Below are 27,658 nucleotides of genomic sequence, written 5' to 3' on the forward strand. Positions count from 1 at the left end.
TACACTGCGACCAAATTGCCTTCGATATTTAGATAATACAGTTATATTTAAGAAATCAATTATATGGAGAATATTTGGACAGTCTTTAGCTTGGAAAAAAAATCATCGGAATTTCCCTCTCTCTGAGGAATCAGGTCTTTAGGGAATTTCATTTTAAGATTATGTTTTTTTTGGAATTTAACAACATCCGGCAAGCGACAGAGGCAGCCCTAGAAACAACAAAAAATATTTTTTCAACAATTTGTCATCAGTTTCTGCAGCGGAGTCAGGCCATTAAAAAAACCTTTATTATTGGAATAACAGAGTGACTATTCAGCTTATTCATTAGAGCATTTATTAAAGAACCTTATTAGCTAAAATACCTAATGGATTCCTTATTTTAACTCCTACTTCGGCTTACCCCTGTTTATAAACCCACCCACCCAAGAGATAAACATGAGAGCTAATGAAACAAAATTCAATGAATGGCTACTGGCCTGCCATGGAGTGGCTAAAAATACAGGCAGCATTTCCCCTTAATCAGATTGATTAAAGTGCTCCCTGGTTGAAGCCCTCCCCCTGAGCCATCTGGCAGGGGAGCTTTCACTGTATCATTGGACTGCTGTAAAAACAGCTCACCTAAGCTGCCTGAACACAGTTTAGCATGGTTTCAGTGAAAGTTAATGCATGTGATACTGCTGAATGGGCATTCAGGTAGCATATTTTCACATTGCCTGTTAGAAATAACCCCTTAAACTGGAGAAACTGATAATATTGTAATATTGTTGTATTTTTTCTGGAGCTGTATATTCTACAAAGCCACAGTAGCAGGAATTGTAACATATATAAAATGTGAACTGCCTATTATATCACAGGTTCATAACATATCCGCTCATGGATATAATGTGACCAGATTTTAGTTGTATATTTCAAAGCAAGTCCCTATACATTGTTACATGAAACAGTGTCATAGCTATTAGTCATAGCCCATTTACTGCTGAACATGGTATCGTGACCAGTCCCAATCACTGCAGATAAAACTACCAGCACGCCATCGCTATATTATCTCATAGTCCTACTTAACAAAGAGCACACTATAGCTGTTTCTCTTATGCCTGAACCGTACAGACAGAACCTTCATCTTCTCTACCATTTCTCCAGTGGGCTTTAGTGAATCACTTCTAAGAATGTGGCTCTGTAACGGCAGCAGTTAATGGATTTATGGCTTCAAATAACGAGACATGGAACAGTAGCTAATGATGCTTAAGCGGCTAGCTGACTGTTGTCGTGTACTGGATATGGACCTCTCACATTCTGTTTTTCCCGTATTGTCTAAGTCATCTCCTCTCCCTTGTGGTCTTTTTGAATTGCTGCTTCTTACTTATGTTGTCATGTCAGTTGAATGGGTCTAGAGATGGTAGTTCAACCATTTAAGTAGAGACTAAAATATCTCAAAATCGTTTGGATAACCATTACATTTGTCACACATTCGTGGTCCCCAGACGATGACACCAATAGATTTTAGTGATCCTCAGACTTCTTGACTAGCACCTTTATGAAGTCGCCATTTTTGGTTTGCAGTGAAATGTTTCAACATTCTGTCTAATGACTGGTAATAATACCCATGGTGGCAAGTCGTATCGTAAAGACTTTGATCACTTTTTCTGCAGTGCCAGTGAAACATTTCTATATCTACGATTGGCAAACGAATTTGCACAGTCATGGTTACTAGTCATACATCTGAGAAAGGCCTGGTTAGCTCAGGGTAAAATATTGTAGGTCAAGTCTAGTTGTAATGCAAGACTGTCTTATGACACACATTCCGTAACCAGAAGTCTAAAAATATGTTAAAACCCAATGCAGGTTGGAGTTGACCTCTTGTCCCTGTAATGCTGGTTTATTCTGGCTCCCTGTTTGATACTATCCAGTATGTGGTCCAAAGGGTAACTTTTAATTGAGCAACAAATTCATTGCACAACACACCCAAACAAAAGAATGTTTTATGTTCCACAAAAAAAAGGAATGTAATTTCCTCAGTGACTTTCCCACACTCTTTCATCTATTTCTAGTTTGTTTCTCTTTTTGCTAAGAGCTCTTCTGTGGTTTGCCCAGACATAGCAGCCATGAAAGGAGCATGCAAACTGAAGCTCTTGGCCCAGGGCCCTTCCTATAGCCACTGGGGAGGATGATAAGCACATGACTGGGCCCAGAAGAAGATTTCTGAAGTCATGTACTGTTTCTAAAAAGTTTTTTCAGTTGGCTTTTTTTAGAAACACTAATCTTATCTTTAGTCAAGATCATTACCCACTCAGTGAATTAATTGAACCATTTTCTTATCCTTTTTCACATGACTGTATCAATTGTGCTTTTATGCATAAGCATGAACACATCCTGAGTCTTAGATAAGCTCATCATTTAGGTCAACAAACAAGCTTCTTTATCATTTAATTTGTGATTTAGATAGTTTGCTGGGCATTTCTATAAATCAGTGATCATGACATTAATTGAATGGCTCTGACTGTGAAATCATTGGGAAATAACTGTTGGTCTAGCAAACAAAAATGAAAGATCAATTATTAATTTGTAAATAACACAGTCACATTCGATGAATAATTTAGAGTCTTGTTATCATCTGCCCGGCACCAAACAGAATGATGACGTAAACCACTGTTTAGTACACCTCAGGGGAAATACTTTCATTACTGAAACCAATGCTGCTGGGTAAATTGTTGAAGGCTGTAGATCTCAATGCAATCGAATAGCTGTGATGGAGGTCTTTACGTGATTATATTTAGATGATGAACCACTGTGACTGCACTCCTGCCCATATGTACTGGCATATTAAATCAGATGATGAAAGTAAAGTACACTTTTTAGTTTAGGGCCAAATGGAATTAAGGGGGGACATCTCAGTTCAATCCGACCCTCCATAGACTGTTCCTGCCGCAGCCATGTTATGGATGACCACCATAAAGTGGGGATTTTGCTGACAAAAGCCCCCAGGTGCATTATCATTCACACCCTGCCCTCAGACCGAAACTGACAGCCTGTATTTCATGCAGTCAATGATTTCCCTGAGGGATAGGAGAAACTTCATACAGGGATGCATAAGAGAAAGGCATCCTGTTGCATAATTGTACACATATAGCAGACAAACACCTTCTGTGTTCATCCTTATAGATATGTTTAAGATGTATTTTCTATTCCTGGAGAAAGCATCAACAGTGAGTAATCAAATCTAAGTTGCACCATTAATTCCTTTGTCCACAAACGTCACATGAGCGTCAGCCTACGCATCAAGAACACCTTTTATAGAACCGACCCCTTGAAAATAATGACAATTTGTATGCACACTGTGCTGTGTAGCCTGATTCCAGAGCTCCCTTGGTGTTTAACGGCCAAATCGCGAGACATCCCACTGTGATGTTACCTAGTTTGGCAGTGTACCTCTGTATTCGGGGCCTCTAATCTCATCACTTTTCAATCAAAGTATTCTCAACAAGTTTTTATTTTCAAACGAATAAATGCAAACTCCAATTGAAACCAGATGTGGGTGCATGGTTGAGGAGCTTTTTTAAAACTGACCAATGAAGAAGTGCAAGTCTGATAGATTACATGAATGTATGCAGAGTATGGTCATAAGCAGTTTGAGTCATTGTTATTGCTGTGCTTTGCTAAGTGGAACTTATTCAATATTTTATTATAAATAAGGAAAATGCATTAGCTTTAATGTAATTCTCAGCTTTAACTGGAAGCATCACAGCAGCAGGAATGATCAAAGCCACATGTAGTCATAGTGCAACAGCAGGAACAGCAACATACAATAAGATAAATGTTTCGGGGCAAAGCCAGAGTCATCATGGTCACCTCAGGGCCACAAAACCCACTGATAAATGACCGAGATCACATTTATTAAGTCTGACATATAATAAGCTAATTATACACACAGATGCATACGATTTTGAATATAACTCACTCGAGACTATGGAGCGTCACTTTCACTCAAACAGAGTTTCATGCCTGCAAGTGTTTTTTTCTTTCTACAGAAACTACAGCTACTTATTTTGCAAAAATAAATGTAAAACATCTTTTCATGCTGTTGATATAAACATTTAGAACATTACAAATCTCCCTCTCCTAACCTGTGAAGGCACCCTGAGCCGAACCATCTATCAGTAGGACTTACATCTCCGGAGTCAGAAAGCAGGTGCTTCTGTAGAGAGCTGGCCTCTCTAACAAACCTCTTCTTAGGCCCGACCCGATCCGCCAAGTTGCCCATGGTGATTCTGCGATGTGAGGCACTCCACTGGTCAATAACTTCAAACAGTGTCTCTCTTCGTTCTCTGTGTTTCTCAATCACCTACACAACGCTTTCTTGGTTCCTCTCTTGCTGCTTAGCTGACACGCGCATACAATTTACTTTGCAGAGACACAATTGCACCTCCCCAAACACACGTGTAAATCTGGGTTAGATCAGTTCTGTTTTGAGACAGTGCTAAAATAGGATGACCTCCAGCGATGGAAGAGAAGGGCAGGAGCAGACAAAACGAGGGGAGCGGACTTACAGAGGAGGAAACTGAAGTGCTTTAACATACTTAAACTTTAAGAGAAACTACGCGAGAGCTTTTCCTACTTCTGCTAAATTAAAGTGCTATACTTCCTCAATCTTTGCCAACATCTTTTAAATAACTGCTTGAAAGTTCACTGTGCAAATAAACCATTTCAAAGATGCCTGTCTGCCTCGAAATAAACACATTGGACAAAAGAACATGAAATGATAACAGATGAGGAGATACTATGCATCCCTATGATGAACAGCTCTAGTGAAGAGGTCTGTTGCAGGATTAGTGCCTCATCTGGAGAAAGTTTTATGGGCTGATACGTAGGAGTCACATATGTTGCTGTGTGGTCCTTGTGAATCAGTGCAAATTTGTGACCAGATGGATTTCTGTAAGCGTATTTAAGTCAGGAACAGTGTATCAGTGTGTGTTTCAGGCAAACAAAAAAACTGCAGTGAGCAATGAGTCCAAAATCTCTCCTTCAATCGAGCCAATCAAATGACTCGATTCATTGAGCCAAAGTCATTCATGCCTTCATCCTCTCTTCTTCTTCTTCATCACTCTCTCCATCCAGGTCACATTTTGTTCTGCCTCACACAACAGTGTGCCCTGCCAGCAGGACCAGAAGGTCAACCACTCTGTAAAGACTCTGTCATCACTTAAAGACAAATGAGCACTGCAGTATTTAAGAAGCTTCCAATTTAAGTGTATACCAAATCATAGAAAGTGCCTTCATTGATTATTTCATAATGTATCAGCATACATTTAAACTGCATTGCATAAAACTATGAAGTTATGAAAACGAAGTATCTCTTACAGTACATGTGAGAGATAAGAGTTACAGTACAAGTGAACGGCATGCAGAGTTTCATTGTGGCTTCTGTTTGCTCCCTGAGGTAGGACATTTACTGCTGACAGGTGTATCAATTATAACAGATGAAGGCACTCTGTGTGTACGTGGGGAGGCAGCTGACAGGAAGGGTAGAGAAATAAGGCTGAGCCAAGTACATTTTGAATGGAAACAAATACATTCGCTCAATCCAAGAGCTGATATCACCATTTTAGCAAATCTGTTTTCCTGTGATGTTTATATAAACTCCCAAATCTGCCTTTTTACTCACCCAAACTATCTCACTTTCTCTTTCATGCTTTCTTACGTAAGAGTTTCTATTTGTATGCATCACCTAATTGGATAGACTAAATAGTATGGAAGCTTTTTCCTTCCTCTTTGCTAGCCTGGCGGGACAGATATTGGGCATCTCTCATTCTGTCTGGAATTTCTGATAATAAAAAAAAGGCTCTCTAAAAGATTCATAAGCTGCTAATGAGGATGTGCGGCACATTTCAAAGCAAAAATACTGTGACAATGTATGTGTGTGCGCAGCAGGAGTCAGGGCTATGGGGTTTATCGAGTTTCTCTGTGAAAAAATTATAAATGCAGATTGGGGAAAAGGGAAAAGGCAGAAAATGGCCCCTTTCTTCAGCTTAATAGTTAAAACACTTTTGAGACATTAGATTTTCAGTTTAAGGAAGGTTAAAAAGCTCCAATTTCATACAATGTTTTTCAAGATACGAAAAAGAAAGATGATCTTGTTCAGGGACGAAATGTATGAGTGTGAGTTTCACAGATTCACCACATTATGTATTTTGAGTTGTACAGTGTATGACACTAAGTATCAGGGCTATAAACCTATTTGCTTTCATTAGTTTCTCATGTTGTGGCTTCTGGTAGTAAACTTAAATCAGGCTACTATTCCAAACTGTTAAAGATGTTGAAAAGCTCAAACCACATATGTTTGGTAACAGACTCAGATTGTACTATTCGAAAACTGGGTTAACCACTTAATAAAATGCCTCTAAACCCCAGCCATTGTATCACCCAGCTGCTTATTCTTGTTAATAAATGAACCATGAATGTGCATGGCTTATACTCAGCAGGCTAAAGCATACTTCTATGCTCTGCTAGATAACATGCTTCACATCAAGGTAAATCTGGCTGGAGGCGATGATGGAAAGGTCTCCAGACACAGAGCGTATTGGAAAATGTCAGTTTTTTTTACATCTACTAGATTAGAACAAAATAAGGTTGAAAGATGTGAGATGGTGGAACCAAAATGTGATTACTGATGAAAACATAATGTATGGCAACGTTAAAAGTGAGCTAAAGCTGCAGTTCCATTCCCACTCTGCATACACAGAAACAAGGGGCAACCATCTGCTTGAAATGCTCATAAGGTACAGAAGAATTACCAGAAACACACACAACTTCAAGGCTGTAAAACAGACAAGCAGGCTTTATAACTGTAAAGTATCGGACAGATCAAACCCTCCTTCTTTGTCAGATTGCAGCTGATTTGATTTGATTTTTATCTGAAGAAGACCATCTAAACGCCGTAATGGCTGCTGGCAGGACAGACAGTGATGTAGAATCCCATTGATATTTTGGCTTTTAAAACTAATTACGAAGAGCTGCCCTGAAGTAAGAAATGCAACTAGCTGAGTCCCATAAAAATCTAATTAAATCTATGATTTTCAAACTGGAAAAAAGAGTTTGTGTATTTTTTACATCCAAGGGTCTTTAAGGCAACAATATACTGTTGCCTTTGAGCTGTATGGGAAAATACATTACTTTTAAACCATTTATCAAACTACCAGATTTCAGCCATGGCCATATATATTTCATGCAGCTTAAACAATAGAAGTGTAAGCCTTTAAAGTGCCAACGATGAAATATTCATTATTATGCCCAAAGCTTTTCAACTTAAAATGACAGCCTGAGAGGCGCTACAGCAGATGGAAGAGAGGATGATTAGTTTTCATAATAAATATGAAAACATTAGAATGTAAATATATAGATGCAGTATATCATAGTTTGACTCATTCACATTGTTGTTCTGAATACCACTAGGCCACAAAGATTATTGTACCTTGTTTCCACAGCCTTATTCAAATTGAGGATTATTTAAGGTCGGAATATATGAATAACTTTTTGGCCCATTAATAATAAAGTAGGATTACATATTTTTTTTAAATGTGTGTTTGAGCATTTCATTGTTAGGATTTATTTTAAAAAATGTAAAAAGGAAAAGCTTGGTGTGTGTATGACACGGAGAATGTCTGTGTATGACGCACATAAAAAGACATTTTCATTAGAGCCTTCTGCTAATTCTAGTATCTTTAATGTGGTTGTCCCCGGTCTCAATAGCCCCTTTGGCTCACACACAAAATAGGCTTCTCACATTAGATACTTATTTAGTTTAAAAACTCACACAAACACACACAAGGCTGCCTCTTACCTCTGTCATGTGAATAAGGTAGAATCTCAGTTCTTCAGCGTAATCTGTAAAAAAAAACAAAAAAACAGGAGACTTTAATTTTGAGAACCACCCAACTCAATTTCCTGTGTTTCATTTTTCACATGCTTCCTTCAGGCACCTTTGATTTCCAATCAGGATTTTTGCTAATATACTTTTTATTGATGGAAGGCTTTTACTTTAGGTCAGCTTTATAGCCATCCATCCATAATTCACTGAAGTAGCATTCTACGAGACATGCCTGTGGGTCAAGAGTCAAGATAAATGGTTTTAATCGAGTGACCACACAAATACACACGCACACATCTGTACAACAAATGGATGTGGCGAGGTTTACTGCTTTATATTCAGTAAGTGCTCCGACAATTCAACGCTTTGACTGACTGACGATCCTGTCTGATGATCAATATCACATTAGGGAGCAGTTTCACCCTGGGATGAGATTTAAAATGATTCATATATCCCAGAAAGACATGAAACATCCATTCATACCGACAACCCTCCTTTACCAAGTTTCTTTCTGTTTCATATTGGTAAGGAAAAGTGTATATATATATATATATAGATACACTTATGTCAATGGAACTCGGGTTTCACCGCAGTTCTCGAGTGCCTTGTGAAACTCAACCTCACTGACAATAAGGAGTCATCAAAACAGAAACTTTCAGGTTGGCACCCTGAAAGTCAGAGCACAACAACCAACTCAGTTGATATCATAGATTCTATATAAAAGGTTAACTTAGCCATCGTGATGTCACCCAACTATTTGTGGACTACTGTTTTCAAACCTCAGGTTTGGCATGAAGTGCCATATTTGACGAAAGGGGGGTGCTGTAAAAGCAGGGGTGTCCAAACTTTTTTCACCAAGGGCCACATACAGAAAAATATACGGAGAGCTGGGCCACTTATAGAGGTGAATATATTCTTAAAAGTTAAGATATAAGCTAGCAAAACAAATCAAATGTAGGTGAATAATGCGCGATACTTGAAAACGCTTTCAGAAAAAAACAGCCTACATCCCATCTGTCTTTAGGGTTTCATTTATTTTGTTGGCAGCTCATTCCATAAAACAGAAGATTTAGATTGCTTATAATAAGAGTAAATATGAAGGTTCAATTTCAAGCTTGTTATAGAAATAAGTTATTGTTTTTTTTTTTAACAACTAAGATTTGTTAGAAAATGTTCCATCCATCTTCTCCCGCTTTTCCGTCAGGGTCGTGGAGGTAACAGCTCCAGCAGAGCCCCAAACTTCTCTTTCCCTGGCCACATCAACCAGCTCTGACTGGGGGATACCAAAGCGCTCCCAGGCCAGCGAAGAGATATAATCCCTCCACCTGGTCCTAGGTCTACCCCTCGGTCTCTTCCCAGCTGGACGTGCCTGGAACACCTCCCTAGGGAGGCGCCCAGGTGGCATCCTCACTAGGTGCCCGAACCACCTCAACTGGCTCCTTTCAACGCGAAGGAGAAGCGGTTCAACTCCGAGGCCCTCCCTGATGACTGAACTTCTGACCTTATCCCTAAGGGAGATGCCAGCCACCCTGAGGAGAAATCCCATTTTGGCCGCTTGTATCCACGATTTCGTTCTTTCGGTCATGACCCATCCTTCATGACCATAGGTGAGGGTAGGAATGAAAATGGCCCGGTAGACAGAGAGCTTTGCCTTCTGGCTCAACTCTCTTTTCGTCACAACGGTGCGATTTTGAAAATTAAAACATGTTAGAAAATGTTTTAAATTTTAAATAACGATGATGATAAAATTGGGCTCATTAATATATTTGAACATATATATTTGAGAAGTACAATATAAGACAAGCAAAAGTTAAATTTTTGGGCCATATTCCATTATACTTTTAGAATTTGCAGAGGGCCGATTCAAAATGGCCTGTGGGCCGCATTTGGCACCCGGGCCGTAGTTTGGACACCCCTGTGTTAAAGGATACAGACTGCTAAACCACTATCCTGATTGCCAGCTTGCAGTGTTTGCAACCTGTCAATCACAAGGTACATACACCCTAAAGCTGTTTTATCATATTCATTTTTAAGCTGAGAGTATGTTTCATCAGAAGAACTTTCAGAAAGGTAAAATCAGTCCAGTTATTTTGTAAAACAACTTGGCCCTTGTGCTCGAATACATGTAGTTTGTACCAATGCGTTAAAAAGTAGTGATTCAAAGTAGTATTTTATGCCTTCTCATCTCTGAATCATGAAATCCTTCGTTAAATAATTAAATCCAGATTTACTTGGGCCCAGTCCTACAACATTTAGCTTTCTTGGCCAAAATGTTAAGCCTGTAAGCTTTGGCTCTGACTCCTGCATAACAAAGAAGAGTATACCAAAACACACACGCGCACAAACTGAAGAGAGGTCGTCTTAAGGTCACTGTCCCCTTTTTTTGTGTGTAAATGACCCTCCTATTAGCCCCAAGCCTTTTCTACCACTTCACCTGCTGTGTTGACAGCAGCCTCCAGAGGCAGTTTTCCTGTTACTGTATTTTATGAACATTATACTGCAGAAAGTGTTCCTTTTCATAGCCAACAGCAGAGGTCACTGTTGGATATATTTATGTTCACAAAAAGCAGCAGAGAGAGTGCTGTCATATAACATACTGCTGCAGGACTTCATAAATAAATTCATGTTTGAGTTTGAGTCGAACAATTTCCATATTTTTAAAAAAACACACATTTTCATAAGTGTTCTGAAAAGCAGTAATCTCCAATTGAAGAGCAGTGGCTTACTGGTGGGTCAAAGAAGTGTCATTCCAGTAATTCCTTGTCACTCAAATACACTTCCTGTCTTACTGAAGGACATTTATAACATCAGTAACAGTTTACAATACAGTTTTAACTGTCATGTCATTTTTCCATAACTAAGTTACAGTAGCTGACAAAAGGCTTGATAAGGTCATGTGTCTGTTTAAGGACGTCTTCTCACTTTGTTAAGTACAATCATAAAGTTGGATTGACACATGGTAATTTAGTTTTATCTGTGGTCAATCACTCTCAGTGTTTCCCACGCTCCTCAGGCTAGTATAGGGGTGACACAGGAAAGACCCTGCGTTGAGCTTGTACTCTGTCATTACACACACACACACACATACACAAACACAGACACACACACACGTCAAACACACCCTTGCTGAAACAAACACAATCCCCGGGCGCCTCTTTCCTGAGTGACGCTGCCGAAGCGAAATAACAATGACAGGCAGCAGGGTGGAGATGTGTGTCTGTATGTGTGTGCGTCTTCTCATGAAAAACACACACACACTCACAGAGACAGGCTAACCCTTCTTAATCTCCCACCCTGGAGATCTCCAATTGTTTGGGTGAAGGGTGGAGGTCAGAAGCCTCCCAGAGGAGACAGCGGTATCTGCAGGGAGGGCAGAGGAGCTCAGGCCATTCTGTCTCAGGGGGCTTTATTATACGTTCAGAAATATTTGTGCTGCAACTTTTACAACATTTTCATAGACTGAGCCAAATGGAAATGTTCCTTAAATTAGTATTGCAAATATATATATAAAATGTTGTTATAAACAAAATGTTGTTCCACAACTAACACATAATCCAGTCTTAGACATGCATCGGGGGAATCAAATGTTTTTTTGCTCCTATTGATTTGGAAAACAGCTTTGCCACAGATTTGGCCGCATGACCTGTTTCATAACAAGCAGCATTTTGCATTCAGTAGCAGTATGTCTCTGCTAGAGACATTAAGCTGATCATACCTTGGAGGATTTATGAAGTAAATGCATTCAAAGTTCAGGTGGGAACAATAAACCAAGGAAACAGGCAGATATGCACTTAATATTCATCAAAGAAAAGACAAAAATGTGACTATACCCAATAAACATGTTCACCAAAAGACTTAAGGGGCCAACGTTACTACTGATTTCCTGGATAACAATATTAAGTAAAGGAGAAGTTAGTCATGTGCAGTGAACCTGTGACGGAGGGAAATGTATTTAATTTGACATCTTAATAGTTATTCGTAGATCAAACTGTATTTAATTGTATTTCACTGTACAATATTTCATCTTTAATCTTACATTCTGTTATTGTACATTTCATTATATTTCCATGTACATAGAATCCTGCATATGCTTGGTCACTTTCAACATTCTATGCATCATTTATCTTTGTGTTTATTTTATTACACTATTTTATTCTAATGTATCTGTTTCATTTTGCACTATTTTTATTTAAAACATTTTCTTATTTATTTTTTTCTTATTTTGTCCTATCTGTAACTATGATTTTCATTGCCATAACTACGCTGTGCATACCATACTAAAAACCCTTGAACCTTGAAATCAGCCACACTACACTGACAGCTATGGAGGGCTTTATCTATTGACAGTTTGACCAAGCCCTCAAATAAAAAATGATAAATCACCTAAAGCAGTATTTATTTGAATGGGCACTTCAATTTCCAATCAATGACTTGGGAGCCAAAGTTGTCTGCCCCTACTCTCACTCTGACTGTGAACGCTGCCACTACAGTCAATATTCTGCTGGACAGAACGGACATGCTCCTTGCTCAACATCCTTTTAGCACCTACCATGCTGCTAAGTCAACCACATAATCCCGACACCACTACCCACTGTTAAATCCTATTTACTGTCACTCAGCTCCTGACACCCACACCTGGAGGAGAGATTGGCTTCTCCCACCTAGACTTATCAATTTTAGGAATTAGTGTTCCTCCTCTCCTCTGACCCCACACTGACTCTAAACTCCCCCCCCCCCCCGTCTCCGCCCACCTTCTCTAAACAGGGATATTTACAGGGAGCCCTATTTATTTGACAGCCCTATGGTCTGTGTGGCCCTGACAGTCAAGCTATTCTCTGCTTAACGCTGGAGGAGAAGGTTGTTTACACTGTGGTGAAATAAAAAGACAAAGCATCAGGAACTTAGGCCGTCCTTCCCTAAATATCCTCTGGTTAAGCTCAACTGAATCCCTGTAATCATGCTGCTGTCTGCTTATTTTTAGTTGTGTAATTTGTGGGTTCAAGTTTTCCATTTCCCTTTTTGTTCTGTGTTTAACTGTAAACGTGTTGTAACAAGGTAACAGATAAGACTGTTTGGAAATATATTTACATATACCAATTTTGGCATGGTGTGGATATAGTAACATGAATTTGTAGTCAAATTAACAATATTGACATCTTAGACTTTAGCACACTTTAGTAACCGGTACAAAGAAAGGGTTGTACATACCGTCCTGGAGCCTGAGCTGTCGGAGGAACAGCGGACTCTGAAGGACATTACACCTGCCGGGCTCATCTTCTCTTGTCACCAGCATCAGGTCACTGTACACAAACACTGTTACCTACAGGAGCAGAGGAGGAAAACGAAGACACATTAGAAAAATACTGAATTTCAAACAGCACTCTGACAAGGCCTCAATAGGGCTTTGAGGTAAGGTGTGAAATACACCACCTTACACTCAACACTGTTCCCCGTACTCAAACTTTTTCACTCCTCCAACACAGGAAATGCAGTTCACACGTACACAATTATGGCCATGCATTAACATACAGCCACAGTTTGCTTTTGAAACCTGTTAGATATAAGTATCAGTATACCTTAAGGTATACTGACCTATTCAGTTATGTTATCTATTAGCATTGTTTAAACTTCATGTACACCTGCTAGTAAAAAATGTATAAGCCTTAAACAAAGATGAATGTTCTTGTGTTAATGTGTAATTATCTAATTAGATTTAAAGATTGTAACATGGCCTGGGGTTTTCTAGAAAAAGTGTAATTGTTATCATGTCTCCTATGTTAGTTGATCAAGTAATCAATGGCTTTTTACCAATATTACTGCAAATAAAGCCTATCCAGTTTATTATAATCACCATACTGTCATAACACTTTTTCAGCTCACAATTCATTTTGTCAAAATAGCAGGGCGTTATTTAATATTACTTAAATATGTCCTTTAATTTCTGTCTGCTATTGAAGCCTTGTTGATACTGTATCTTCCCACACTTCAAACTCAAGACATTAATATAATTTACTGTAGCCCCAGTAACCCGTCAGAGATGATGAATCGTCATGAGAGGAATTGCTGTCAGTGTGCAGGAGAGGCAGAATGGCAGCCTTAATCTAATTAGTAACAGTACAGACTCCTAAAAGTCCTCAAACACACAAACTTCAGATTGAAATCTGGCTCAGTGAGCAAGGCATGCCAGTAAAACACTAACACTGATAATAATGAAGGAACTAAGCATTAACTAAAAAAAGGACATATAAGAGTATAAAAAGACTAAACACACTTTGTCCTTTCATGCCGCATAACATGCATAGGGAGTAATTGTAGTAGATGGGCAATGTTTCAAAACAATGCTTTTGCTTTGGTGGCTTCCTCTTAAAGGGGAAAAAGCAGAGTGGGTATTTCAGATAACACCAGTATGTGGTGAGGGTGGGTGTGTGTGTGTGTGTGGGTTTGAGTGGGTGGAAGAGGATGTAAGGAAGGGTACAGAGCAAGGACAAAGTGACAAGTGAAAGGCACACAGCAGAGAATGATCACACAAAGACAGACAGACCAGACACACACACACACACACACACACACACACACACACACACACACACACACACACACACACACACACACACACACACACACACACACACACACACACACACACACACACACACACACACACACACACACACACACACACACACACACACTTTAAATGCATACACATAATGTGGAAAAGTGCGCAGACGGTTTTACAAACACAACCTTTTTGTCTGATTGAGAATAACAAATGTTAAATAAAACTAACTTACATCTGAGTAGAAACCAGAATAATAACGAAAGGAGAAGAATATACCCTTAATTGTCCCACAGACGGGACATTTTGACCCATCCTAGTGTTAGGAGCAGTGGGCTGCCATTAAGTACGGCGCCCAGTGAGCAGTGTAGGCCCCCTTGGTCTTTTGGGGAATTGAACCGGTGACCTACCAGGACTTTGCCAACATACAGTATAATAACTGTCTTTCATGACATTTTGTATTCTCTATTCACTGTTCACACCACTTAATCCACTTTAATCTGTTATGGCCAAGTGTCACTTTGAACTACTGCCGTTATTTAATCCACTGAAATTCCATTTTGTTCAAATGTCAGTTTAGATTATATCAAGTTATTGCAATGCTGTGCTCATTATTTTCCGTTCGGATATCATAATGAAAGTGGTAGATCTAAGTGTGAACAAAAGAGCCTGTGTGTTAGCCTCCTGGCAGTCTGACACAACTGTGGTGAGTTAAGGTTCAAAGCTGGAACAACACTAACTGATCATTAAAAATAGCGCTCACAAAGCAGTGTGGAGAAACACCCTCCTGACCAACACTGGCTGTTAATATTTGTTTTATGACCGACCCCGGAGAGGGACCAGATTACCTTTCATGCCAGCAGTCACCACACAGCAAATATTATCTGACAGGGGAAGTTAAAGAACTGCAGCAAAAGCTTAATTCTTAAAAATAGTTATCATTCCTTGTTCTCCTTGATGTCAGACAGGATTCCATGAGTTGCAACACTGATTCCAAAGTCCTCAAATTTCTGAAACACATCTCCATTCTCTTATTTCAGTTTATGCCAAAACATTAACTTGACCTGTGTCACAAGTTTGACTTTTTAAGGAAAATGCAGCTGGACATTTATCAAGATAATGCAAATATTTGTAAAGTAAATAAATGTAGAATATAGTAATATTTTATAGAATAACATCAGGGGGTGTCCAGTCTTTTTTCACTGAGGGCCACATACAGAAAAATATATGAAGGTTGGGGCGCCTCCGTAGAGGTGAGGTATATTGCCTCAAAAGTTCAGTTATAAGTTAGCAAAGTCAATCAAATGTAGGTAAATTATGCTTCATACTTCAATATGATTTAAGTAAAAACACGACCTACAGCACTGCTACCCATAGGGTTTTTTTGGCAGCTCATTTCTTAAAAAAGAAGCCTCATAGTGCTCATAATAAGTGGTATATGGAGGGTGTAATTAAAGCTTGTTATGGAAATAAGTTATTAGGGTTTTTTTTATCAACTGAGATTTGTGAGAAAATGTTCTCAGCTTTAATTATCTGAATTTATTGAAAAGTGGTCTTATTAACACATGAATGCTACTGTGTAATATCTGTTACATGTACATTTAAAAACTACAATATAAGAAAAGCCCAAGTTTCAGGTGGGGGGCATATTCCATTATACTTTTTGAATATGCTGAGGGCATATGAATATGGGCAACGGGCCGCAGTTTGGGCACCCCTGCCCAAAATGGTAAAGCACATAAAACACCACTGTTTCTGACACCTGCAACATCAAAGTACTTGTTACAGAATACAAACCTATGTTTTAAAACTTAAAAAAAGAATTATTACCTTTTATACAACTATATTGCATCTTTTCCATTCTTAATATATAATGCAGATTATGCAAGGTGAGTTTAAAAAACTGTGAAAGAATCATTAATATATTCTGAGAGCCACAAGTTCCTTTGATTTATAAAACATATTCTCTCTCTCTGTTAGATCTTTGGCACTCTTTAATCAATTATTCATTCATTCGTCGACTCATGGGTCTGATGGTTCAGAGTAGTTACAAATTCTTCTGAGATGTTTAGACATCTCCTCTGACACTCCCAAACTGCTCCTCACTAGCTTTCACTCTGCAGGTCCATATATAACTCTTGAACAGACACAAGCTTTGACTTAAGATCAGCAATGGGTCAATGGACCGTCACTTCAATTTTGGCCAAACAAACAAACAACATAACTGGTTGTGACAAACTAGCTAAATGTTTGCCACTAGTCATTGTGTCTCCTGCAACCTTAAAAAGCTGGAGAGGAAAGAGCCTCAATCTCTCTGTATCAATTAAATTATGAAACTCTTCGAAAAAGGATTGAGGAAATAGCATTTTCTTTCCACGTATCAACTAAATTCCATCCAGTGCCTTTCAGTTTCATTTTAGCTTTTGGGTTTCTTAAAATTAGTTTTAGATCATATAATGCTTACAGTTTGGATGTTCCGTAGTGAACGACTGAAATTCCTGAGCAAACTGAAGAAAGAGCTAAAGAAAAGCTGTGCTTTATACACGGAGAACCAGCTCACAAAAACGTTTATATTGTAAAGAAATGACTGTTTATGTATGTTCTTAGATCAAAAGCATAAGCAACGATATACACATGTGTAAACATCGGGAACATACTGTTGCCTCTCACCTTGAGCGAGTGGTGCTTGCTCTCATGGAGTATCATCTCCTCGGATAAGATGAGAGCTCGGCTGCACAGGTCAAGAGGCTGGAAAAAGATAATTGACATATAACAGTCAGATTAAGAAAGAAGGGTTTTGAACATAATTTTAAGGTTTATTCATAATTATTTTTTAAGAGATATTTATTAATGACCACAGGCACATATTACTCATACTATAAGCATTGCCTAATCATCAAATTAATTTAAATAGGCTAAGCAGTTACCAAGATAAAAATCAAGAATATTGTTTGTTTGTAGATTTAAAAAGCAAAACCAGAGGTTGCAATACCAAATTCATTTCTGCACTCAAATCCAAATGATCTTCTGAACGGTGAGCCGTCTTACTGCTGCGAGGAACACAACTGAAACAACTGTGCGGCGTTATGTGGTCTGAGAATGACAATACACTAATAATATAAACGGTGACACAGGAGGAGGCAACTTCCTCTTAAGTCCAGGGTAGGCTAATTCAATATGCCTGTTTCACATTTGCATACTGTGTGAAGCTGCATGTTTCTATATGACATAACAGGAAGTACCACCACAGCCTCGCATTTTAAAGCAGGAAAAGACTTAAAGAACTCAAGAAGCCAATTTTTACATGTGGCAGTAGGTGCAGAATGCATTGCTCTAGCTTAAAATGTTCAAACATTTATTTGAAGATATTTATTGTCATATGCACAGTAAATATATATTCATTGTAGCAACTGTATACTGCCTGTATACTGTATATGAAGACATGGGATCCTTTGTTCTGCATGACTCATGGCTCGCCTTTGCTTCCTAATTTGGACTATTCCTCCTCAGGAAAACATATTATTCTGATTACCATAGTATAAAGAATATATGTAACGAAAAGTGTTTCTGTGCACAGCTATATTTAGATAAACAAGGTGGACATATCATACAGAATGACTGTTATCTGTATAAATACAGAGCCTCATTTCCTTGTATTGTAATAAGTTTGGAAAATGTCCACAGTGCTGTTTTCTCCAAAAACAAACTCCACAAAAACATAAGTGCATATTAAACACTTAGATCTTAAAATAAACTTGCAAAACAAAATGCAGAACCAAAAAGGTCAATGAATTCAACTCCAACCTCAAATGTCTTTTTTATTTGACCCAACTGTTCTGCAAAGTTATGTCTGACTGGTTTGTAGAGCATCATGACTACCTATAGTTTTAGACCAATAGAATATAGACCGTAGAATATCAAAGCCACTGCCTGTCTGTTAAATATGGAGCTACAACCAGGACCCAGCTAGCTTAGCTTAGCATAAAACCTTTAAACATTTGGCTGGCTTTTCCAATCATTGGCTTACCTGAACAAAGATGGGGAAGATGAGTATCTTGGGAGCCACTTTGACATATCCGTAGTTGGCATGTGGAGTGTGTGAGCGAACAATGGTGCAGTTCTGGTAATTGGCAAAGTTAGCATTCTGCTGCTGGTAGTTGGGTCCACCGGCGTTGGTGGAGGTGGACGCTGTCTTTGTCGTCTTAGAGTTGTTAGACCTACGTAAGAATCCAGTTCGGCTGGAGAAACCACCACCACCACCACTACTAGTTCCTCCACCACCACTGCTCTGGGGCTGTGGACCAGAGGCCTGCCGTGTCGGGTATAACCTGGCAGCTGAGGAAGAAAAAGAAGGTGAGCAGGTGAGCGTGAAGACTAAGATTACATGATGTCCAGTATCATTACTGGTGCTAACTGTGGAGTGTCAGTAATCATCTCTAAGAGAGTTAGATGAGAGGATACCACTCTAATATCTGTAGGCCTATGCCTAAGAGGATGGAGCTATAGAAGTTTAGCCATAACTGTCAACAAATAAACATAGCCAGGCTGTGGAACGGTAACACAATGTGCATAGCAACACCAAGAAGCTCACTAAATAAATTATATAGTTTGTTAATTTGTATAAAACAAATTCAATTAAAAAAACACTCAAATTAAGAGCAACGAAAGGAAGAGAGAAAACTGCACTTGAGTTTTATCCTTACCCAGAAAAACACTGAGAAAAAGTTGCTAAAAAGAACATGAGTGTGTTCAGTCGCCAAGGTAAAATCCTCTGCTCGCCTTCTGTTTACCTTATAGTGCTGATCATTTTGGACACAACAGTTTATGCACATTTGATATGTTAAGCGGTTATATTGGCCAGTTAAAGGTAAGCAGTAAAAGGTGTGTTGTAAAGTCAATTGGGAAAACTGGATTCAAATAGAAAAAAGTCTAAAGTTGAATCTGAGTCTAAAGTTGACTTTAAGGCTGTGTCAGGGTGCAAACCCGTAAGTCAATTTAATCAAATTAATTAAACTAACAATACCCTGTAATGTCAAGTAAAAAAAAGTAGATTAACATTCTGGGCTACAGCCAACAAAAGAGGCATCAAAGCCAAATGAAACAAAGGCGTTGGGCCAAAACACTCACCAGAGTTCACTGTGGCCTTTAAGAAAATGTTGTATGAGTAATAACATATCTTACCTAATGTTCCCTGGTTGTCTTGGTAAACAGGCCTCAAGATCTGAAAGCAGAATAATATTAAATGACATTAATATTAAAAAGGCTAGCTTCAGCACAATGACAAATGACATCTAAGCTCTGTCTAGAATGGAATAAAGCCAAAACATAATGACATTAGACACTATGTCCTTATTAAAATAATGATACATTCGTCAAATATTACTCCAAATACAATTCAGATTTGAACTTTCTATGATGTGAGACTAGAAAGGCAGGCTTGCCATTAAACACACATATCCTTATTCAAAATGTCCTTCTCTTTTTTGTGCCACAAGTTTGTCTTTATGGATCAAACTGGACATTATCATGTGAGGTTTGTTACTTGACATTGAATTTTAGTGTCTAAGACTCAGCTGAGTTCATTTGAATTGTGCTAGACTCAGTGAGCCACTAGAGGTTTCTCCGTGTCATAACAAATAACAGTCAGTCGAGGGAGAAAAGATGGCCACTACATCACACGTTGTCCAGATTAAGAAAGTAAGTGAGCTAGTGGTTGGATAGTCACAAAATGTTAGGGTTTTATATCATTGCCTTCCTTTTCTGCCAGCTTCTCTTTATAAATATGTCTGTAGTGTGGGCTTTCCAAGATATTTGTTTACGACAAAGTATTCCTTCAGTGCAATAAGTCAACAACTTGACCTATTTCTACAGGGCTTCTGGTATATTTAGCCACAAAATCACACCAAACCCCTCCCCCCCTCTTTTGTTAGGGACAGAAGTGGTGGCAGTTTGAAAGTTAATGTTTGTTCACCATGCAAAACAAATATACACTCCTACACTTTATATTTTCCTTCCTGTGAATCTATTTCTGTTATTCTTAAAATCAATCTCATTGTGTCACTTGGGACAGCTCACTACACAATTTCTTTGACATGTCCCTTAACTGAACCCCAACCTGAGAAGCATTCACAGATGAAGATGGACATGAGGTACACAGACACACAAACACAAGTAACAAGTAACAGAAGGACACAGAGGAAGAGAATTTCACCTAACTGCCTGTTCTAAATATTACAGGAAAAAGGATTTAGTTTGTTAGAATGTTTTTAGAATCAGTTCTTTATCCACCTAGGGTTTAACCATATTATAAAAACAAAAAACACATTTAGAATATTTTGGTTCAACATGTTGGTGAGCCTGAGGTTGTTAACTGGTTAGTATCAAATGGTAACAGTTAGCTGAGGAACTCAGTTCAGTCTTCTTGATTTGAATAAATGTGCTTTATTTGTGTTATTATCAAAGCTTTACCTTATATACATGATGTCATTGGATGGAAAAATAAGTACATGCTGTATAAAATGATTTAACATATTATTATCAACATAAAGACTACGAGGAAACATTGCATTGGATTGGGCCTGTTCAGAAAAAAATTGCATATTGGCTTGTGACATTAATCAAAGAGAATAATCACGTCTTTCTTGTAAATTTGTGAGTTTTTCTTCAGATATGTGCATCTTTAATCTCGGAATTGAACCCCCCTGCCCCAGCTCTGTATTAGAATTGTTTTACCTTCATATGCTCTGATACGGGATTTGAGAAATGCACCAGCAATTGAATACCTATTTGAATAAATATCTATTTTTTGTGGAATTCTTCCTTTTTGTCAAAAGCCAGATCTACTTGTTTTTAAAATGCTGAGCTGAGAGTTACAGCGCACTGATTTTTATTTTATTTTATATGATATCTTTAGGGTCAGTTAAGTTAGATACATAAGCATTGCCTTATATGAACTGTGATTCATTGGTAAAATGTAATGAAATAAATATTGACAAAGCTTCACATAGTAGAGGCATACATGTATATTATTAGCAGCTGCATATATTGCATGTTATGGTCTGCTCCTGCATTACCTCATGTCTACAGGACACTGACCTGTGTGAAGTGCAACGTGTCTTAAAGCACAGATCAGTGAGAGGGCAGTAACCCAAATGGCGCAGACATACTGTACATACAGTCCTTCTATCTATCAGCACCAGGGATGAAAGGCAAGGAGACATATCTAGGATGAGCCACCATATGACCGAGGTGAGGATGAGGAGGACGAAGAAGATGATGAAGATGCAGTCCACCAGCACTCTGCGGTACCTGGCTTCCGGGGTTGATTGGGGCCAGGATGATGTAGTTGTCCCCGTTGGATGCCTTCACCCGGGTCCCCTTTAGCGTGGCAGTGTGAGGGTGGTGGAGGAGTCTCGGCTTCCCATCCAGCTCCTCGGCCGACCCACCATGGGCTCCCCACCCACCCAGGGTCCCAACACCTATGCCACCCCCCATTCCAGCTTCAGAGCCGTTGATCAGCAACCTGCGGGAGGCGGTGGCACGGTGGTGGGCTGGGAGAGGCGGCACGGCCGGGGGGGTTTTGCTTGCTCCAAGATCTGGAGCACGCCTGCGGGTTGGGGGCGAGGGGGCGTCATAATTTGAGGTGGACGGCTTGTAGGAGGGCCGATGGATGAGGCCATCGAAATTAGGCTTAGCTGAAGGGCCCGTGCGCCACACCACCAGTTTGGCTTCATTGCCGCTGTTTCTGCAAAGAGAAATAAATATGATGAGCAACAATATCTTAGTAGTTATCATCTATATTTTTACAATTTGTATCCTGGTCCACACCAGGTTTTGTTCAAGTATTCAAACACACATCAAAATGTCAATCATGATACCAAAATTAAATCCTCCAAGAAATTAATCCATTGGATAATCTTGACAAATCACCAATCCTGACCCCATGATCCTCTGGTGTGTTGGACTCATTACCTGATAGCATGGGCTAGGTCCACACACTTCCATTGCTCCACAGGCTGACCATTTAGCTGAAGGAGAGTGTCCAAGTGCTGGAGGCCCGCCTGATCTGCTGGACCCCCTGCCACAGTGAAGAGAGGGAAAAAGTTTAGATCATTGCACACTCAAGTGACGTTATTCTATGCGGGTGACATGTTAGAGACTGTCTATCTAATATTAGTCTGATATTAAGCTGCTCTGTTGTCTTTAAGGGCTAAATTCATTTAGGAATTCCCTTTCATATGGTAATTATCTAAGCTAAATTAGTTACATTACTAGGCCACAGATGACAAAATTGTGATGACATGTCAAACTCAGATCAATGGATGTGGAATAAGGCTACCTTAACCGTAATATACCCTGAAAGCTGAATTAGAATGCATGAAGAATCAAGAATTTCTGATTTTAGAAGCTGTTCAGACGGCTGCTTCAACACACATATATCTTTGTATGTGGTACGACAGAGTGCTATATCAAGCTCATGTTATAAATGTTGTTAAAAACTAGAAGTCTCCTGTTGGCAGTCGTGAGAGTGGAAACCAAATGAATCCTTTACAGCCAGACAGTGTTACAATCCAATCTTCTTAGGTAAATTAACTTTGATTATAGCTGCTCTCACATTTCTAAAAGTATGACTTTAGGTGTAGTTAGGAGAATGACAAAGCCTTCCAGTTGCAATGAAAATTTAGGAGTAAAAATCAAAGTAAGATGTTCCTTCTTCAAACATTGAAGGCCCAGTGGGAGAACAAACGTCGCTGGAACATTGAGCTTCATTTACACAGACGTGTGCATGCAAAACTCACCTGGATCAACAGCCTGCACCCTCACCGGGGAGTCGGAGCAGATGGTGAAGCCGAATCCATCCTTTCCTCGGAGGATGGTCACCTGCGGAACACAAACACAAACACGGTCATGTCGTGATAAGAAGATGGGACCTCTCTCTCTCACTACCCGAGGAACGAAAAGCAGCATGCTGGCATAATAATCAACTTCCTTCCTACAGTTGATTAAGTAGATTTGTGTTCTGCTTCTACTTCCTCTATTAAAACTGTCCTGGCAGCAGTTTCCCAGTGAACCCAATTAGCTGTTAGTGGGAAAAACAAGAAATGGAGGAGAGGCGCTCATTGTCCCGCAGTTTGGGATAAACTGAATCCTCTGAAAGCAATTTAAATCAGACCTATACTCTGAATAGTGTATAGCTAAACACTAAAAAGAATTGCAGTGGAAACACACACAAAGCCTCTTTTGCACAAAAACTTGACAATTCATAGCTAGGAACACACTGAGAGTAACTGAGTAATGTTAATGTAGACTGCTCAAACTTTTCCATGGTAGTATCAGTAATAATATAACTTGTTTATAAACCCAAAACAGCACAAATACTTTCAGCAAGTAACTGCTTACTGTAAACCATTAAGTCACATGTGATCTGTCAGAGGGTTGCACCAAAATGACTTTTGTTTTTATGTGTCTATATTTCTTTGTGATCATATGTTACTTATAAAATCAAACGGTTGCACACGGAATAGTAAAGAACGTTTTTTTAAGGTGAAAGCCTCCCAATGTTATAGTAGTGCAACCCTTGCTTCTGAATAATGTGCAACCGTCAGGAATAAAGATTAAAAACATTGTTCGCGTGATCAAGTTCTTCAGGTCCACACACAACGCACACGCACATTTACAATACTGATGGCTGTTTCCCATTGTCTCTCTTTTTCTCTGACCCTGCGTCGCCAAACATTCGCTACCTGTGCCAGAGAGTCTGAGCCAAAGTCAACAAAGTCTCCGTCCAAAACATCTCACTTTCCATGTCATCTGCTGACAACCAGTGGACTAAAACACGCACCGCCCCCACTGCACAATTCTTTTTCATTGCTCTGTTTTGCTCAGAGGAAACATGAAAATGCTGCTATATTATGTAAAACATGTTCTTTTATTTATCCTTTATTAGGCTTATTGAGAGACAAGGGAGTCCTGGTCAGAAGCATGTCGACAGTCTACCCATGCGCCAGATGCAGCGACTTGCAGTAATACGTTGACTATTCAGGGGCCTGAAGCTTATGACGACCCTAAAATGTCGGATGTAATTGTAGTTTCGTATAGTCCAATGATTTTATGTGCCCTGTGTCACGGCGTTTGGGGCAATAATTCTTTCACCATATTTTTCTCCTCTCAAATCTCTCGGTTTCAGTCTCTGACACCGCTGCTAAATAATTGTCATTCTCCAGAGAGCATGTTGACGTTGTCACCTACTTTAAAAAGATATTAGAAACTTGATTAACGTGTTGCATTGGCAAAGATTTACGCTCTGCGCTGTGTATTTTTCTTTTAAAGATGGCTGGATGTACACTAATCCTCCTTGCCTTGACAGTGTGACAGAAGTAGAGATGAAAGATAAACAGAAACTGACTTGTAGGTGGATGAAAAGATAATAAACAAGGATAGAAGAGATATTAAAAAAAAAGATTAAAAAAGGGGTAAATAGGGGAGTGGGACTTTAGATGACATAGACCAATAGAACAGATGGTATGAAGAGAAAACGTTCAGTGGAATTAACGCAGAAAAACAACAAGCAGGCATAGAGCAGTTTGATGGATGAGCTTGAAAACTGATATGTCAAAGAAAATATTGAAAAGCAAAGACTGTGACACAAAATAAACAGAAGTTAATCCATCACGCCTTTTCCATCTGCTTCTGTCCATCTCTGTCTGTGCGTTTTAATGGAAAGCTGTTTGTGTCCTTTTTTATTTTTTTCAGGGGAACTCTTAGAGCTGCCTAAATTGGGCCGATTCATCCAAACTCCTGAGCCTTTTCAGCGTTCATTTAATTTGTAAGCAGAGTTGAGTCCAACCACTTGGACTCCTTTGGTCTGGGAGAGGCAGTCCCATGCTCCTTTTTTCACTTTGAATAAAATCAGGGGCATTATTTTACCATGTTTGAAGAAAAGAGGAGACTAGCCTGGGAAAATGCAAGAAATTAGTACTGACATGGACTTTTAAGATGTATAAATGAAAATGAATATTTACATTGTATTAGCATGGCTTTATTGATCACTCATTTGATTAATTCAATCAAAACAGATTGTGGAGGAACTGACTAGACTAATTTACAAGAATTTAACTTTCTTGTCATGAATTTAGGAGGAAAATCTGGTGTGAACAGTATGTGTTCATGCTTGTGGGACAGTTTTCCCCTTTTCACATTCATGCCTCCGAGCTACACCGTGCTTTCAGACAGTGCATGAATCACGCCAGTCTGATGATTTGATGGATACAAAACATGTCGTGTCTATTTTCCATCAGTTCTGTAAAGGTTATATTTACTGCAGACAGGCCAGCATAAACTAAATGAAACGTATCACCAAACAGTGTTTATATGTATAAGATTAAGCAATGATATCAAGTGGGTATTCTCAAAAACTAGGACATCACATCATACACATGACTACATTTTAAGGCTGTTTTTTTTGGCGTGTAAACCCTCTTTTTTTGTATCTTGGACCTTTTTGAAGGTTCTGCCACCTTAATAAATGAAATGATCATTTATTTGTATTAAAATGTGTTTTTCCTCATTTCTTATGCAACGCAGATGTGCAGAAAGGGTCTTATGTAAGGAGAGTGGCATCAGTTCATATCATAGCAGATGTGTCTCTCCTCTCTTTCACTCCTGCTATCTTCCTATTACTATGTGAACTATAAATAATGCAGAGGACACAAAAGCTTGTTCCTGACTCGGAAGAAAACACACAGCCTCTTACAGCCACTCATTCCTTTCTGCTGTACAGTAAAAGCTAACTATTTGGATCTCACATGTTCAAACACAGATATCTACAGATATTTTAGGCATGCACTTTTCTGTTTTCAGACACGATGACAGCTGACTTCAGTGGTGAAGATTTATGAAATGTAATTAATCTTTTGCAATTAATTATGAAAGCATTTGTTAAAGATTGTTTTCAAACTTTCAATCCCAGGTTGATTGATTTCCCCCCGTCCCCTACTCTCTGTAACAAAGACACACCTGAGGCAGCCTACATCCGATGCAGAGGTGGCACAGCCCGTGGATGGTGTGTATCACCCCTCCACCTCCTCCTCTATGTCCTTCTCCACCGTTCAAGTCTGCAGCCAGTACACACACGCTGCGACGGTGACTCTCCACCTGTCCGGCCCTCCTGCAGCCCGAGTATCTCCACAGCCTCCTCTGTGCGGCGGAGTGTGTGCTCCGTGGGCTGTGCTCCGATGGCTGGGTGGCCTTAAGTGTGTTATGAATCATCTCAACGGGGACAGCTATCCAAAAAATGTCTGGCGGTGGCCTTTTGAAGTTTTCAAAATGTCGAGGTTCCAGGTGACAGTCAGGTTGAATTGTGTCTCTAGATAATAATATGGTGTCTCACCTTGCTGGAAAATAGACAGGAATCTGTCGAGTGTGACAAAAAAGTGTCCTTGGAGATTTTTTTCAGCCAAACTGGCCACTTCCCACAAATTAATTTAAATTCAAGTTTCTTGGAAACAGTCCTTTCTTGAAAGTAGGCGTCACTCTGCCACTGACCTCCAACTGCAGTGCTATCCATTCAAGGTTCCTTTAAAGTTTCCAGTCAATAAAGCTCAGTCCTGCGTCTGTACCTGCACTCCACTACTGTATGTCTTCCTCCTGGCTTGTTTGAAACTTCACTTCAATCCTCCCAACTTCTTACTTCTTTCAACTTTTCACACTCAAATTATTCCTATCCTGTTACCAAAGTCGCGCTTCTCACCCTGTGGTTTGAGCAGCAGCAGCAGTTTCAGTTGCTCCTGAGCTCGGCTGTGAGAGTGTGTGGCGGCGTCATGTAGGCGAGACTGGCGCTGGCTCGGCCTGCTCAGGCCACACTGTAGCTCCTGGCAGGGGCGCTCATGGGAACTCTTCCACAGCAGAAGAATAGGAGGAAGTGCCTCCTACCGCCACCCCCCCCCTCACACACACACACACACACACACACACATGCGCTTATGCATACCTCGCCACCCCACAGCCAGGACAGCTTTGTGTGTCTGCCCCCGATAAGGCCAGTTTGCTTCCTGAGTCCACACTGAAGCTGTGAGAGGTGCTATAGCTCTCGGTCTTTTGCAAATATAAACTGCAGTGACTAATGTAGGTTACACAAGTCAGACGGGGAGAAATTGTAAAGAGTTTTTATGGGGTTAGTTCAGAAGGTAAGCAAACTTACGACAGACCATATTTGCACTTTAGACAGAAATGATTCTGAT

At 39.5% G+C, this 27,658-nt stretch overlaps 1 protein-coding gene across 3 annotated transcripts in view; it reads right to left on the bottom strand.

Annotated features, from left to right (window-relative positions):
• The window catches only part of rgs3a (regulator of G protein signaling 3a), a 126,636-nt gene that overhangs the window by 55,757 nt on the left and 43,221 nt on the right, over nucleotides 1-27,658 (bottom strand). For 2 of the 3 annotated variants that reach the window (XM_063890376.1, XM_063890378.1), the window contains 8 exons: nucleotides 23,219-23,300; nucleotides 22,392-22,497; nucleotides 21,729-22,164; nucleotides 19,602-19,641; nucleotides 18,448-18,755; nucleotides 17,091-17,168; nucleotides 13,070-13,181; nucleotides 7,835-7,878 (listed from right to left, as the gene is read on the bottom strand). In XM_063890376.1, coding sequence (XP_063746446.1) covers nucleotides 7,835-7,878; nucleotides 13,070-13,181; nucleotides 17,091-17,168; nucleotides 18,448-18,755; nucleotides 19,602-19,641; nucleotides 21,729-22,164; nucleotides 22,392-22,497; nucleotides 23,219-23,300 — 1,206 coding nt within the window. Of the gene's footprint in view, nucleotides 1-7,834; nucleotides 7,879-13,069; nucleotides 13,182-17,090; nucleotides 17,169-18,447; nucleotides 18,756-19,601; nucleotides 19,642-21,728; nucleotides 22,165-22,391; nucleotides 22,498-23,218; nucleotides 23,301-26,435; nucleotides 27,284-27,658 lie in introns of those variants that run through there. The other variant, XM_063890377.1, reaches the window with a different exon arrangement.

The sequence above is a fragment of the Eleginops maclovinus genome, chromosome 8 (assembly GCF_036324505.1).
Source record: "Eleginops maclovinus isolate JMC-PN-2008 ecotype Puerto Natales chromosome 8, JC_Emac_rtc_rv5, whole genome shotgun sequence".
Taxonomy (NCBI): domain Eukaryota; kingdom Metazoa; phylum Chordata; class Actinopteri; order Perciformes; family Eleginopidae; genus Eleginops; species Eleginops maclovinus.